This window comes from Nerophis lumbriciformis, linkage group LG23 (genome assembly GCF_033978685.3).
Source record: "Nerophis lumbriciformis linkage group LG23, RoL_Nlum_v2.1, whole genome shotgun sequence".
Taxonomy (NCBI): Eukaryota; Metazoa; Chordata; class Actinopteri; order Syngnathiformes; family Syngnathidae; genus Nerophis; species Nerophis lumbriciformis.
In genome coordinates this window covers 32,203,349-32,219,888 of record NC_084570.2, presented here as the reverse complement: position 1 = coordinate 32,219,888, position 16,540 = coordinate 32,203,349, and the positions used below count along the sequence as shown (strand labels likewise).

Sequence of the window (16,540 nt, the reverse complement as noted above, 5' to 3'; positions counted from 1 at the left end):
TCTAACACACAAAAACGCTGCTCTGTAGTTCTGACTTCATCTCTTACACACAAAAACGCTGCTCTGTAGTCCTGAATTAATCTCTAACACACAAAAACGCTGCTCTGTAGTCCTGACTTCATCATTTACACGCAAAAACGCTGCTCTGTAGTCCTGACTTCATCTCTTACACACAAAAACGCTGCTCTGTAGTCCTGACTACATCTCTTACACACAAAAATGCTGTTCTGTAGTCCTGACTTCATCTTTTACACACAAAAAGGCTGCTCTGTAGTCCTGACTTCATCACTTACACACAAAAACGCTGCTCTGTAGTCCTGACTTCATCTTTTACACACAAAAACGCTGCTCTGTAGTCTTGACTTCATCTCTTACACACAAAAACGCTGCCTAGTAGTCCTGACTTCATCTCTTACACTCAAAAACGCTGCTCTGTAGTCTTGACTACATCTCTAACACACAAAAACGCTGCTCTGTAGTCCTGACTTCCTCTCTTACACACAAAAACGCTGCTCTGTAGTCTTGACTACATCTCTTACACACAAAAACGCTGCTCTGTAGTCCTGACTTCATCTTTTACACACAAAAACGCTGCTCTGTAGTCTTGACTTCATCTCTTACACACAAAAACGCTGCTCTGTAGTCCTGACTACATCTCTCACACACAAAAACGCTGCTCTGTAGTCCTGATTTCATCTTTTACACACAAAAACGCTGCTCTGTAGTCCTGATTTCATCTTTTACACACAAAAACGCTTCTCTGTAGTCCTGACTTCATCTCTAACACACAAAAACGCTGCTCTGTAGTTCTGACTTCATCTCTTACACACAAAAACGCTGCTCTGTAGTCCTGACTTCATCTCTAACACACAAAAGCGCTGCTCTGTAGTCCTGGCTACATCTCTTACACACAAAAACACTGCTCTGTAGTCCTGACTTCTTCTCTTGCACACAAAAACGCTGCTCTGTAGTCCTGACTTCATCTTTTACACACAAAAACGATGCTCTGTAGTCCTGACTTCATCACTTACACACAAAAACGCTGCTCTGTAGTCCTGACTTCATCTTTTACACACAAAAACACTGCTCTGTAGTCTTGACTTCATCTCTTACACACAAAAACGCTGCTCAGTAGTCCTGACTTCATCTCTTACACTCAAAAACGCTGCTCTATAGTCTTGACTACATCTCTAACACACAAAAACGCTGCTCTGTAGTCCTGACTTCCTCTCTTACACACAAAAACGCTGCTCTGTAGTCCTGACTTCCTCTCTTACACACAAAAACGCTGCTCTGTAGTCCTGACTTCATCTCTTACACACAAAAACGCTGCTCTGTAGTCCTGACTTCATCTCTTACACACAAAAATGCTGCTCTGTAGTCCTGACTTCATCTCTTACACACAAAAATGCTGCTCTGTAGTCCTGACTTCCTCTCTTACACACAAAAACGCTGCTCTGTAGTCCTGACTTCATCTCTAACACACAAAAACGCTGCTCTGTAGTTCTGACTTCATCTCTTACACACAAAAACGCTGCTCTGTAGTCCTGACTTCATCTCTAACACACAAAAGCGCTGCTCTGTAGTCCTGACTACATCTCTTACACACAAAAACACTGCTCTGTAGTCCTGACTTCTTCTCTTACACACAAAAACGCTGCTCTGTAGTCCTGACTTCATCTTTTACACACAAAAACGCTGCTCTGTAGTCTTGACTACATCTCTTACACACAAAAATGCTGCTCTGTAGTCCTGACTTCATCTTACACACAAAAACGCTGCTCTGTAGTCCTGACTTCATCTCTAACACACAAAAGCGCTGCTCTGTAGTCCTGACTTCATCTCTAACACACAAAAGCGCTGCTCTGTAGTCCTGACTTCATCTCTAACACACAAAAACGCTGCTCTGTAGTCTTGACTTCATCTCTTACACACAAAAACACAGCTTTGTAGTCCTGACTTCCTCTCTTACACAAAAAAACGCTGCTCTGTAGTCCTGACTACATCTCTTACACACAAAAACGCAGCTCTGTAGTCCTGACTTCCTCTCTTACACAAAAAAACGCTGCTCTGTAGTCCTGACTACATCTCTTACACGCAAAAACGCTGCTCTGTAGTCCTGACTACATCTCTTACACACAAAAACACTGCTCTGTAGTCCTGACTTCAAATCTTACACACAAAAACGCTGCTCTGTAGTCCTGACTTCATCTTTTACACACAAAAACGCTGCTCTGTAGTCCTGACTTCATCTCTTTTACACAAAAACGCTGCTCTGTAGTCCTGACTTCCTCTCTTACACACAAAAACGCTGCTCTGTAGTCCTGACTTCCTCTCTTACACACAAAAACGCTGCTCTGTAGTCCTGACTTCATCTCTTACACACAAAAACGCTGCTCTGTAGTCCTGACTACATCTCTTACACACAAAAATGCTGTTCTGTAGTCCTGCGTTCATCTTTTACACACAAAAACGCTGCTCTGTAGTCCTGACTTCCTCTCTAACACACAAAAACGCTGCTCTTTAGTCCTGACTTCATCTCCTACACACAAAAAACGCTGCTCTGTAGTCCTGACTTCATCTCTTACATACAAAAACGCTGCTCTATAGTCCTGACTTAATCTCTAACACACAAAAACGCTGCTCTGTAGTCCTGACTTCATCTCTTACACACAAAAACGCTGCTCTGTAGTCCTGACTTCATCTCTTACACACAAAAATGCTGTTCTTTAGTCCTGACTTCATCTTTTACACACAAAAACACTGCTCTGTAGTCCTGACTTCATCACTTACACACAAAAATGCTGTTCTGTAGTCCTGACTTCATCTTTTACACACAAAAACGCTGCTCTGTAGTCCTGACTACATCTCTTACACACAAAAACGCTGCTCTGTAGTCTTGACTTCATCTCTTACACACAAAAATGCTGTTCTTTAGTCCTGACTTCATCTTTTACACACAAAAACACTGCTCTGTAGTCCTGACTTCATCACTTACACACAAAAACGCTGCTCTGTAGTCCTGACTTCATCTTTTACACACAAAAACGCTGCTCTGTAGTCTTGACTTCATCTCTTACACACAAAAACGCTGCTCAGTAGTCTTGACTACATCTCTAACACACAAAAACGCTGCTCTGTAGTCCTGACTTCCACTCTTACACACAAAAATGCTGTTCTGTAGTCCTGACTACATCTCTTACACACAAAAACGCTGCTCTGTAGTCTTGACTTCATCTCTTACAAACAAAAACGCTGCTCTGTAGTCCTGACTACATCTCTTACACACAAAAACGCTGCTCTGTAGTCCTGACTTCATCTTTTACACACAAAAACGCTGCTCTGTAGTCTTGACTTCATCTCTTACACACAAAAACGCTGCTCTGTAGTCCTGACTTCCTCTCTTACACACAAAAACGCTGCTCTGTAGTCCTGACTACATCTCTTACACACAAAAACGCTGCTCAGTAATCCTGACTTCATCTCTTACACTCAAAAACGCTGCTCTGTAGTTCTGACTTCATCTCTTACACACAAAAACGCTGCTCTGTAGTCCTGACTTCATCTCTAACACACAAAAACGCTGCTCTGTAGTTCTGACTTCATCTCTTACACACAAAAACGCTGCTCTGTAGTCCTGACTTCATCTCTAACACACAAAAGCGCTGCTCTGTAGTCCTGACTTCATCTCTAACACACAAAAACGCTGCTCTGTAGTTCTGACTTCCTCTCTTACACACAAAAACGCTGCTCTGTAGTCCTGACTTCATCTCTTACACACAAAAAAGCTGCTCTGTAGTCCTGACTTCATCTCTAACACACAAAAACGCTGCTCTGTAGTCCTGACTTCATCTCTAACACACAAAAACGCTGCTCTGTAGTCCTGACTTCATCTCTTACACACAAAAACGCTGCTCTGTAGTCCTGACTTCATCTCTAACACACAAAAACGCTGCTCTGTAGTCCTGTTTTCATCTCTTACGCACAAAAACGCTGCTCTGTAGTCCTGATTTAATCTTTTACACACAAAAACGCTGCTCTGTAGTCCTGACTTCCTCTCTAACACACAAAAACGCTGCTCTGTAGTCCTGACTTCATCTCCTACACGCAAAAACGTTGCTCTGTAGTCCTGACTTCATCTCTAACACACAAAAGCGCTGCTCTGTAGTCCTGACTTCATCTCTTACGCACAAAAACGCTGCTCTGTAGTCCTGATTTCATCTTTTACACACAAAAACGCTGCTCTGTAGTCCTGACTTCATCTCTTACACACAAAAACGCTGCTCTGTAGTCCTGACTACATCTCTTACACACAAAAACGCTGCTCTGTAGTCCTGACTACATCTCTTACACACAAAAGCGCTGCTCTGTAGTCCTGACTACATCTCTTACACACAAAAACGCTGCTCTGTAGTCCTGACTTCATCTCTAACACACAAAAGCGCTGCTCTGTAGTCCTGACATCATCTCTAACACACAAAAACGCTGCTCTGTAGTCCTGACTTCATCTCTTACACACAAAAACGCTGCTCTGTAGTCCTGACTACATCTGTTACACACAAAAATGCTGCTCTGTAGTCCTGACTTCATTTTTTACACACAAAAACGCTGCTCTGTAGTCTTGACTTCATCTCTTACACACAAAAATGCTGCTCTGTAGTCCTGACTTCATTTTTTACACACAAAAACGCTGCTCTGTAGTCCTGACTTCATCTCTAACACACAAAAGCGCTGCTCTGTAGTCCTGACTTCATCTCTAACACACAAAAACGCTGCTCTGTTGTCCTGACTTCATCTCTCACACACAAAAGCGCTGCTCTGTAGTCCTGACTACATCTCTTACACACAAAAACGCTGCTCTGTAGTCCTGACTTCATCTCTTACACACAAAAACGCTGCTCTGTAGTCCTGACTTCATCTCTTACACACAAAAACGCTGCTCTGTAGTCCTGACTTCATCTCTTACACACAAAAACGCTGCTCTGTAGTCCTGACTTAATCTCTAACACACAAAAACGCTGCTCTCTAGTCCTGACTTCATCTCTTACACACAAAAATGCTGCTCTGTAGTCCTGACTACATCTCTTACACACAAAAACGCTGCTCTGTAGTCTTGATTTCATCTCTTACACACAAAAATGCTGTTCTGTAGTCCTGATTTCATCTTTTACACACAAAAACGCTGCTCTGTAGTCTTGACTTCATCTGTTACACACAAAAACGCTGCTCAGTAGTCCTGATTTCATCTCTTACACTCAAAATGCTGCTCTGTAGTCTTAACTACATCTCTAACACACAAAAACGCTGCTCAGTAGTCCTGACTTCATCTCTTACACACAAAAATGCTGCTCTGTAGTCCTGACTACATCTCTTACACACAAAAACGCTGCTCTGTAGTCCTGACTTCATCTTTTACACACAAAAACGCTGCTCTGTAGTCCTGACTTCATCTCTTACACACAAAAACGCTGTTCTGTAGTCCTGACTTCCTCTTTTACACACAAAAACGCTGCTCTGTAGTCCTGACTACATCTCTTACACACAAAAACGCTGCTCTGTAGTCCTGACTTCATCTTTTACACACAAAAACGCTGCTCTGTAGTCTTGACTTCATCTCTTACACACAAAAATGCTGCTCAGTAGTCCTGACTTCATCTCTTACACTCAAAATGCTGCTCTGTAGTCTTGACTACATCTCTAACACACAAAAACGCTGCTCTGTATTCCTGACTTCCTCTCTTATACACAAAAACGCTGCTCTGTAGTCCTGACTACATCTCTTACACACAAAAACGCTGCTCTGTAGTCCTGACTTCATCTTTTACACACAAAAATGCTGCTCTGTAGTCTTGACTTCATCTCTTACACACAAAAGCGCTGCTCTGTAGTCCTGACTACATCTCTTACACACAAAAACGCTGCTCTGTAGTCCTGACTTCATCTTTTACACACAAAAACGCTGCTATGTAGTCTTGACTTCATCTCTTACACACAAAAACGCTGCTCTGTAGTCCTGACTTCCTCTCTTACACACAAAAACGCTGCTCTGTAGTCCTGACTACATCTCTTACACACAAAAACGCTGCTCAGTAGTCCTGACTTCATCTCTTACACTCAAAAACGCTGCTCTATAGTCCTGACTTCATCTCTAAAACACAAAAACGCTGCTCTGTAGTTCTGACTTCATCTCTTACACACAAAAACGCTGCTCTGTAGTCCTGACTTCATCTCTAACACACAAAAATGCTGCTCAGTAGTCCTGACTTCATCTCTAACACACAAAAACGCTGCTCTGTAGTCCTGACTTCATCTCTTACACACAAAAAGGCTGCTCTGTATTCCTGACTACATCTCTTACACACAAAAACACTGCTCTGTAGTCCTGACTACATCTCTTACACACAAAAACACTGCTCTGTAGTCCTGACTTCTTCTCTTACACACAAAAACGCTGCTCTGTAGTCCTGACTACATCTCTTACACACAAAAACGCTGCTCTGTAGTCCTGACTTCATCTTTTACACACAAAAACGCTGCTCTGTAGTCTTGACTACACCTCTTACACACAAAAACGCTGCTCTGTAGTCCTGACTTCATCTCTAACACACAAAAGCGCGGCTCTGTAGTCCTGACTTCATCTCTTACACACAAAAGCGCTGCTCTGTAGTCCTGACTACATCTCTTACACACAAAAACGCTGCTCTGTAGTCCTGACTACATCTCTTACACACAAAAACGCTGCTCTGTAGACCTGACTACATTTCTTACACACAAAAACGCTGCTCTGTAGTCCTGACTACATTTCTTACACAAAAAAACGCTGCTCTGTAGTCCTGACTTCATCTCTAACACACAAAAGCGCTGCTCTGTAGTCCTGACTTCATTTTTAACACACAAAAACGCTGCTCTGTAGTCCTGACTTCATCTCTTACACACAAAAGCGCTGCTCTGTAGTCCTGACTACATCTCTTACACACAAAAACGCTGCTCTGTAGTCCTGACTTCCTCTCTTACACACAAAAACGCTGCTCTGTAGTCCTGACATCTCTTACACACAAAAACGCTGCTCTGTAGTCCTGACTTCATCTCTAACACAGAAAAACGCTGCTCTGTAGTCCTGACTTCATCTCTTACACACAAAAACGCTGCTCTGTAGTCCTGACTTCATCTTTTACACACAAAAACGCTGCTCTGTAGTCCTGACTTCCTCTCTTACACACAAAAACGCTGCTCTGTAGTCCTGACAACGTCTCTTACACACAAAAACGCTGCTCTGTAGTCCTGACTTCATCTTTTACACACAAAAACGCTGCTCTGTAGTCCTGACTTCATCTCTAACACACAAAAACGCTGCTCTGTAGTCCTGACTTCATCTCTTACACACAAAAGCGCTGATCTGTAGTCCTGACTACATCTCTTACACACAAAAACGCTGCTCTGTAGTCCTGACTACATCTCTTACACACAAAAACGCTGCTCTGTAGTCCTGACTACATTTCTTACACAAAAAAACGCTGCTCTGTAGTCCTGACTTCATCTCTAACACACAAAAGCGCTGCTCTGTAGTCCTGACTTCATCTCTAACACACAAAAACGCTGCTCTGTAGTCCTGACTTCATCTCTTACACACAAAAGCGCTGCTCTGTAGTCCTGACTACATCTCTTACACACAAAAACCCTGCTCTGTAGTCCTGACTTTATCTCTAACACAGAAGAACGCTGCTCTGTAGTCCTGACTTCATCTCTTACACACAAAAACGCTGCTCTGTAGTCCTGACATCATCTTTTACACACAAAAACGCTGCTCTGTAGTCCTGACTTCCTCTCTTACACACAAAAACGCTGCTCTGTAGTCCTGACAACGTCTCTTACACACAAAAACGCTGCTCTGTAGTCCTGACTTCATCTTTTACACACAAAAACGCTGCTCTGTAGTCTTGACTTCCTCTTTTACACACAAAAACGCTGCTCTGTAGTCCTGACAACATCTCTTACACACAAAAATGCTGCTCTGTAGTCCTGACTTCATCTTTTACACACAAAAACGCTGCTCTGTAGTCCTGACTTCATCTCTAACACACAAAAACGCTGCTCTGTAGTTCTGACTTCATCTCTTACACACAAACACGCTGCTCTGTAGTCCTGACTTCTTTTGTAACACACAAAAGCGCTGCTCTGTAGTCCTGACTTCATCTCTAACACACAAAAACGCTGCTCTGTAGTCCTGACTTCATCTCTTACACACAAAAGCGCTGCTCTGTAGTCCTGACTACATCTCTTACACACAAAAACGCTGCTCTGTAGTCCTGACTTCCTCTCTTACACACAAAAACGCTGCTCTGTAGTCCTGACTACATCTCTTACACACAAAAAAGCTGCTCTGTAGTCCTGACTTCATCTCTAAAACACAAAAGCGCTGCTCTGTAGTCCTGACTTCATCTCTAACACACAAAAACGCTGCTCTGTAGTCCTGACTCCTTCTTTTACACACAAAAACGCTGCTCTGTAGTCCTGACAACATCTCTTACACACAAAAATGCTGCTCTGTAGTCCTGACTTCATCTTTTACACACAAAAACGCTGCTCTGTAGTCCTGACTTCATCTCTAACACACAAAAACGCTGCTCTGTAGTTCTGACTTCATCTCTTACACACAAAAACGCTGCTCTGTAGTCCTGACTTCATCTCTAACACACAAAAGCGCTGCTCTGTAGTCCTGACTTCATCTCTAACACACACAAACGCTGCTCTGTAGTCCTGACTTCATCTCTTCCACACAAAAGCACTGCTCTGTAGTCCTGACTACATCTCTTACACACAAAAACGCTGCTGTGTAGTCCTGACTACATCTCTTACACACAAAAACGCTGCTCTGTAGTCCTGACTACATCTCTTACACACAAAAAAGCTGCTCAGTAGTCCTGACTTCATCTCTAACACACAAAAGCGCTGCTCTGTAGTCCTGACTTCATCTCTTACACACAAAAACGCTGCTCCGTAGTCTTGACTTCATCTCTTACACACAAAAACGCTGCTCTGTAGTCCTGACTTTATCTCTAACACAGAAAAACGCTGCTCTGTAGTCCTGACTTCATCTCTCACACACAAAGATGCTGCTCTGTAGTCCTGACTTCATCTTTTACACACAAAAATGCTGCTCTGTAGTCTTGACTTCATCTCTTACACACAAAAACGCTGCTCTGTAGTCCTGACTTTATCTCTAACACAGAAAAATGCTGCTCTGTAGTCCTGACTTCATCTCTTACACACAAAAACTCTGCTCTGACAATGTTGTGTCCTCCTGAAACGTGAAGAAAGAGGTGGTCTATAAGAAGAAGGAGTCCTTCTTCTCTCTGGAGGAGTCGGAGTTCCGGCAGCCGGCGGTGCTCACGCTCCAGGTCTGGGACTATGACCGCATCTCGGCCAACGACTTCCTGGGTGAGACTTCTTCACGTGGACCACATCCACAGGGTTGTTGACATGGACCGTGCGTCTTCCTCTCCTGGCTCTCGCAGGATCCATCGAGCTGCGCCTCAGCGACATGGTGCGGCCCGCCAAGTCCTCCGGGAAGTGCACGGTCCAGATGGCCAAGGACCGGGCGGTCCCGCGGGCCTCCGTATTTCGCTCCAAGAAGATGAAGGGCTGGTGGCCGCTGACCCGCCAGAAGACGGCCGAGGACTTTGAGCGGGAGCAAAAGGAGGCGGCCAAGAGGAAGAAGAAGGGCAAGAAGAAGAAGAAGAAGAAGATAAAGGAGGAAGACGTCCAGTTCACCGACAGCAACGGACACATCTACCTGCTTGTGGTGAGGACGCTAGGAGGCGGGGCTTTGTCTGTCACGTCAGGACCTGACTTCTGTGTGTGTGTGTGTGTGTGTGTGTGTGTGTTTATGCTGGTGTGTGTGAGCACAGGGTAAGGTGGAGGTGGAGCTCCAGCTGGTGACTCTGGAACAAGCTGAGGCAAATCCGGTTGGACGTGGACGCAAAGAACCAGAACCTCTGGACAAACCAAAGTGAGACACACAAACACACATTTTGTACACACACACACACTGTTGCTTTCCCTCATGCACGTAGAAATGATCTGTTCAAACCGTGGCCATAATGAAAGCTTTATTGAGTTTAAATGTTTTAGTTCATGCGCCAGTGTTACCAGTAAATGACAGTTTTGCTAACTAATAATGATAACCCAATAACACAATGATAACACAATGCTAACACAATGAAAACACAATGAAAACACAATAACACAATGATAACACAATAACGCTGATAATACAATAACGCATTGATAACACAATGATAACATAATAGCACAATGATAACATGATGATAACACAATGATAACACAATAACATAATGATAACACAATAACACAATGATAACACGATAATAACACAATAGCCTAATGATAACACAAAGATAACACAATAACATAGTAAAAACACAATTATAACACGATGATAACACAATGATAACACAATAACACAATGATAACACGATAACACAATGATAACACAATAACCTAATGACAACACAATGATAACACAATAACCTAATGATAACACAACAACCTAATGACAACACAATGATCACACAACCTAATGATAACACAATGATAACACAATAACCTAATTATAACACAATGATAAGGGAATAAGCGGTAGAAAATGGATGAATGGAACACAATAACCTAATAGCACAATGATAACAATAACATAATAAAAACACAATTATAACACAATGATAACACAATGATAACACAATGATAACACGATAAAATAAGAAAAACACAATTATAACACAATGATAACACAATAACACAATGATAACACGATAACGCAATGATAAGACAATAACACAATAACCTAATGATAACACAACAATAACACTATAATAACAAAATGATAACACAATACCACTATAATAACACAATGATGACACAATAACACGATGATAACACAATGATAACACAATAACCTAATGATAACACAATAACCTAATGATAACACAATGACAGCACAAGATAACACAATAACACGATGATAACACAATAACACAATAACCTAATGCTAAAACAATGATAACACGATGACAACACATGGACAACAACAGGTAACACAATTATAACACAATGATAACAATTCTAACTCAATAACACAATAATAACACATTAACCTGATGATACCACAATGATTACACAATAACCTAGTAATAACACAATGGCAACACCATAACCTAACCAATGATAACACAATAACCTAATGATAACACAATGATAACAATTCTAACTCAATAACACAATGATAACACATTAACCTGATGATACCACAATGATTACACAATAACCTAGTAATAACACAATGGCAACACCATAACCTAACCAATGATAACACAATAACCTAATGATAACACAATGATAACACAATGACAGCACAAGATAACACAATAACTTAATGATAACACGATGATAACACAATGATAACACAATAACCTAATGATAAAACAATGATAACACGATGACAACACATGGATGATTCTAATAACACCATGATAACGCAATTATAACACAATGATAGCACAATCCTATCTCACTAACACGATGATAACACAATAACCAGATAACACAAGGATAACAATAACATAATGATAACACAATGACAACACAATAACCTAATGATAACCTAATGATAACACAATAACCTAATGATAATACAATGACAGCACATGATAACACAATAACCTAATAACACAATAACAACATAACCTAATGATAACACAATAACACAATAACACAATGATAACACAATCACCTAATGACAACACAATGACATCAAAAGATAACACAATAACCTAATGATAACACAAGACCACAATAACCTAATGACAACACAATGATAACAAAATAACCTGAAGATAACACAATGATAACACAATAACTTAATGATAACACAATAACCTATAAGCTAATGATAACACAATGATAACACAATAACCTAATGACAACACAATGATAACACAATAATCTAATGATCACACAATGATAACACAATAACCTAATGACAACACAATGATAACACAATAACCTAATAACACAATGATCACACAATAACCTAATGATAACACAATGACCTAATGACAACACAATGATAACACAATAACCTAATGATAACACAAATGATAACATAATAACCTAATGACGACAAAATGTTCACACAATAACCTGTGATAACACAATAACCTAATGACAACACACTGATAACACAATAACCTAATGATAACACAATAACCTAATGATAACACAATGATAACACAATAAACAAATGATAACACAATGGTAACACAACGATACACACCTCCAAAGCCCAAATGTGATCTGGTCCTTGTGGACTCCCCGCAGCCGTCCCACCACCAGCTTCACCTGGTTTGTCAACCCCATGAAGACCTTCATCTTCCTCATCTGGAAGAAGTTCAAGAAGTTCATCCTGACCTTGGTCCTCCTGGCCGTGTTGGCGCTCTTCCTGGGCCTGCTGGTCTACTCGCTGCCTCAGCAGATCAGCGCCCTCATTATCCGAGGATGAAGATGCGCTCCAACCATTCAAGTCCATTTTTCATACACTTTGCGGAAGTTTGCACAAACCTAAAAAATAAATGCCACAGATGTTTAAGTGTAATAATCTTTATTCATGCTGGATTTGTCTGGCAGTCATTGACCAACAGGAAAGGGCCTCAGTGTCCATGTAGACCAGGAGTGTCAAAGTGGTCTACATCGCAGTTCTTGCTGCCCTCTTGTAACAGCCAATAATATATACATTTGATTATATATATATATATATATATATATATATATATATATATATATATATATATATATATATATATATATATATATATATATATATATATAAATATTAGGGGTGTGGGAAAAAATCGATTTGAATTCGAATCGCGATTCTCACGTTGTGCGATTCAGAATCGATTCTTTTTTTTTTTATCCATTTTAAAAAAAATATTTTTTAATCTTTAGAAAACATTTTTTTTAATTAATCAATCCAACAAAACAATACACAGCAATACCATAACAATGCAATCCAATTCCAAAACCAAACCCGACCCAGCAACACTCAGAACTGCAATAAACAGAGCAATTGAGAGGAGACACAAACACGACACAGAACAAACCAAAAGTAGTGAAACAAAAATGAATATTATCAACAACAGTATCAATATTAGTTACAATTTCAACATAGCAGTGATTAAAAATCCCTCATTGACATTATCATTAGACATTTATAAAAAAAAATTAAAAAAAGAACAATAGTGTCATAGTGGCTTACACTTGCATCGCATCTCATAAGCTTGACAACACACCAATATTTTCACAAAGATAAAATATGTCATATTTTTGGTTCATTTAATAGTTAAAACAAATTTACATTATTGCAATCAGTTGATAAAACATTGTCCTTTACAATTATAAAAGCTTTTTACAAAAATCTACTACTCTGCTTGCATGCCAGCAGACTGGGGTAGATCCTGCTAAAATCCTATGTATTGAATGAATAGAGAATCGTTTTGAATCGGGAAAAAAATTGTTTTTGAATCGAGAATCGTGTTGAATTGAAAAATTTTTTTTAAAATTTTGAATCGAATCGTGACCCCAAGAATCGATATTGAATCGAATCGTGGGACACCCAAAGATTCACAGCCCTAATATATATATACATATATATATATATATATATACAGTATATATATATATATATATATATATATATATATATATATATATATATATATATATATATATATATATATATATATATATATATATATATACAGTATATAAATATATAAATGCATATATGCATTTCCCCCAGGGATCAATAAAGTACTTTCTATTCTATTCTATACTAGGATACATATATATATATTAGGATACATATATACATATACACACACACACACACACACACATATATATATATATATATATATATATATATATATATATATATATATATATATATATATTTATGTCATGATCCGTGGTCCAGATCATGTTTTTGTGTTTTCTGTTTTGGACTTCTTTAGTTCTTGTTTGTGCACCTCTGAGTTTGTTTTGGTTGCCATGGTTACTCATTGTGTTCACCTGTCTCTGATTAGTGCTCGCCCGCTCACCTGCTTCCCGAGCACTAATCAGAGGCATTATTTAAGTTTGCCTTTGCCAGTCAGTCGGCCTGGCGTCATTATTTTCTTCATGCAACCTGGTACTTTTTGGTACTTTAACTTAACTTTAACTTTACACATACAAACTGTAGCACACAAAAAATCACATTTAATTAAAAAAAACGTTATAATGGTCTTACCTTTACTTATAAGTGCGGGAACAGTGGTGTTCGTGTTGGAGGAGTTGTGAATGAATGAAATATGAAATCCGTGCTGCAGTCTGCAGGTGTACCTAATGTTGTGTCCCTGCAGTCGTTCACGCTCCTCCGGCGCGAGCATTGTTGTTTTTGCACTTTTTGGCTTCTTGTTAAGTGACTTTTTTTGGGTGGATTCGGTCTTGCACGTGGAGGGTTTGGGTGTGGGCTTTGGTTGGTGTGGCGCTCCCGTCGGGGGGTGCATTAACCGGCACCAGGAGGCGGGATTACGCAAGCCTCAGCCAGTGCATCTTCGCAGCAGTTTTATGATTGCTCAGCACAAGAAATACTTTACATACATACAGTTGTTGACAAAATACATTGTACATTATATACCTCAGCTAACTAAACTATGGAAATGTATAATATAGTTCATATAGCAATACGGTCTCACTGCACAGCAGGCCAGCAGTTAGCCGAGTCCGCAATCCATGGTGAGGCACAACGCAGTGACGTGCCTCAACTGGCTGCTGATCACCACACCGTCTCTTCTCAGTATTTGAACGGCAAATGTGAAAATTCAGCGATTTTGAATAAAAAATAATCTAAAACTGGTGAAGTTAAATGGAAAATAACTTTATAGTATAATCACTGAATACATATAACAATTTAATAGATTTTTTTTCTTTTTACATTTTTTTTCTTTCCATGATGGCAGGTGAGGCGGGGCCTCACCTGCCATCATGGAAAGAAAAAAAAAGTGAACTTATTTTTTTTAAATTAAATTGTTAAATGTATCCAGTGATTACACTATAAAGTTATTTTCCATTTAACTTTACCAGTTTTAGATTATTTTTTATTTTATCACTGCGTTGTGCCTCAACATGGATTGCGGACTCGGCTAACTGCTGGCCTGCTGTGCAGTGAGACCGTATTGCTATATGAACTATATTATACATTTCCATAGTTTAGTTAGCTGAGGTATATAATGTACAGTGTATTTTGTCAACAACTGTATGTGTGTAACGTATTTCTTGTGCTGAGCGATCATAAAACGGCTGCAAAAGACGCACTGGCTGAGGCTCCCAGTAATCCCGCCTCCTGCACCCCCGCCGTAGAATGCACCCCCTGATGGGAGTGTTATATCAACTAAAGCCCACACTTAAACTTTCCACGTGCAAGATTGAATCTATTTAAAAAAGTTATTTCATAAGAAGCCAAAAAGTGCAAAAACAATAATGTTCGTGTTGGAGGAGTTGTGAATGACTGCAGGGCCACAACATTAGGTACACCTGCAGACTGCAGGTGTACCTAATTCACAACTCCTCCAACACGAACATTATTGTTTTTGCACTTTTTGGCTTCTTATTAAATAACTTTTGTAACCTATTTTTATGGGCTTTCCTCTTTGTGATGTTAAGTTCCTGTTATGCGCTGTTATACAGTATATGCCTTGAGCTCTTATTTTGAAGGCGCTAAGAGCGGAAGTGATGACACAGAGTGGGGTGGAGGTTTTTGAAAGAAGGTAAATAAAGTGGTCCTCGTGTAAACTGGAGCCTCCGTGTTTGTTATTTTGTAGTTTCATACAGTATAGGCGACATTTATAAACCCTCGGTTACACTTTTTTAAATAGATTCAATCTTGCACGTGGAAAGCTTAAGTGTGTCACCGCCTGCTGCCACCTTGTGGTTTGTATGCTCAGTTTTCCCTTGGTGCAGCAGACCAGGCTCTTACTTTTTGTCTTCCTCAGAGTTCCTGTGTCTTCCTGTGGGCGGAGCTGCAAGAAGTGCCAGCTGTGTCTAATCTCACCAGCACTACTTAAGCAGCACCTGGCCAGCTGGATGGCACTCGGCTATTCCACTTCTTGACTCTGATCGTATGAAGACTTCTATGCTCCTTGTATTTTTGCTACGTTCCATCTTGGCTATTTCCAGTGCCATCCAGCTTCGTATGTACGTTGATAGTTTGCACGTCTTGCAACTTCGACCCAAAGTTTAGTTAGTTTGTATATTAGCTTTTGTTCTTTTTGTCACGGTGCTCATTTTGTGTTCTCTTTTTTCGCACCGTCGCTTTTTGTTATATTCCATTTTTGGATCATTGTTGTGATCGCTTCTTTTGTTAAGTAAAGAACTATTTACTCACAAATCCATCTGCATCCTTGGGTTCCTCTGTTCCACATCT

At 40.1% G+C, this 16,540-nt stretch overlaps 1 protein-coding gene across 1 annotated transcript in view; it reads left to right on the top strand.

Moving 5' to 3' along the window:
* The window catches only part of fer1l4 (fer-1 like family member 4), a 108,810-nt gene extending 96,021 nt beyond the window's left edge, over positions 1-12,789 (top strand). Inside the window, exons 46-49 of the mRNA XM_061984724.1 lie at positions 9,315-9,438; positions 9,516-9,802; positions 9,909-10,009; positions 12,397-12,789. Coding sequence (XP_061840708.1) covers positions 9,315-9,438; positions 9,516-9,802; positions 9,909-10,009; positions 12,397-12,577 — 693 coding nt within the window. The 3' untranslated portion in view covers positions 12,578-12,789. The remainder of the gene's footprint in view (positions 1-9,314; positions 9,439-9,515; positions 9,803-9,908; positions 10,010-12,396) is intronic.
* The last annotated feature ends 3,751 nt before the right edge of the window (positions 12,790-16,540 follow it).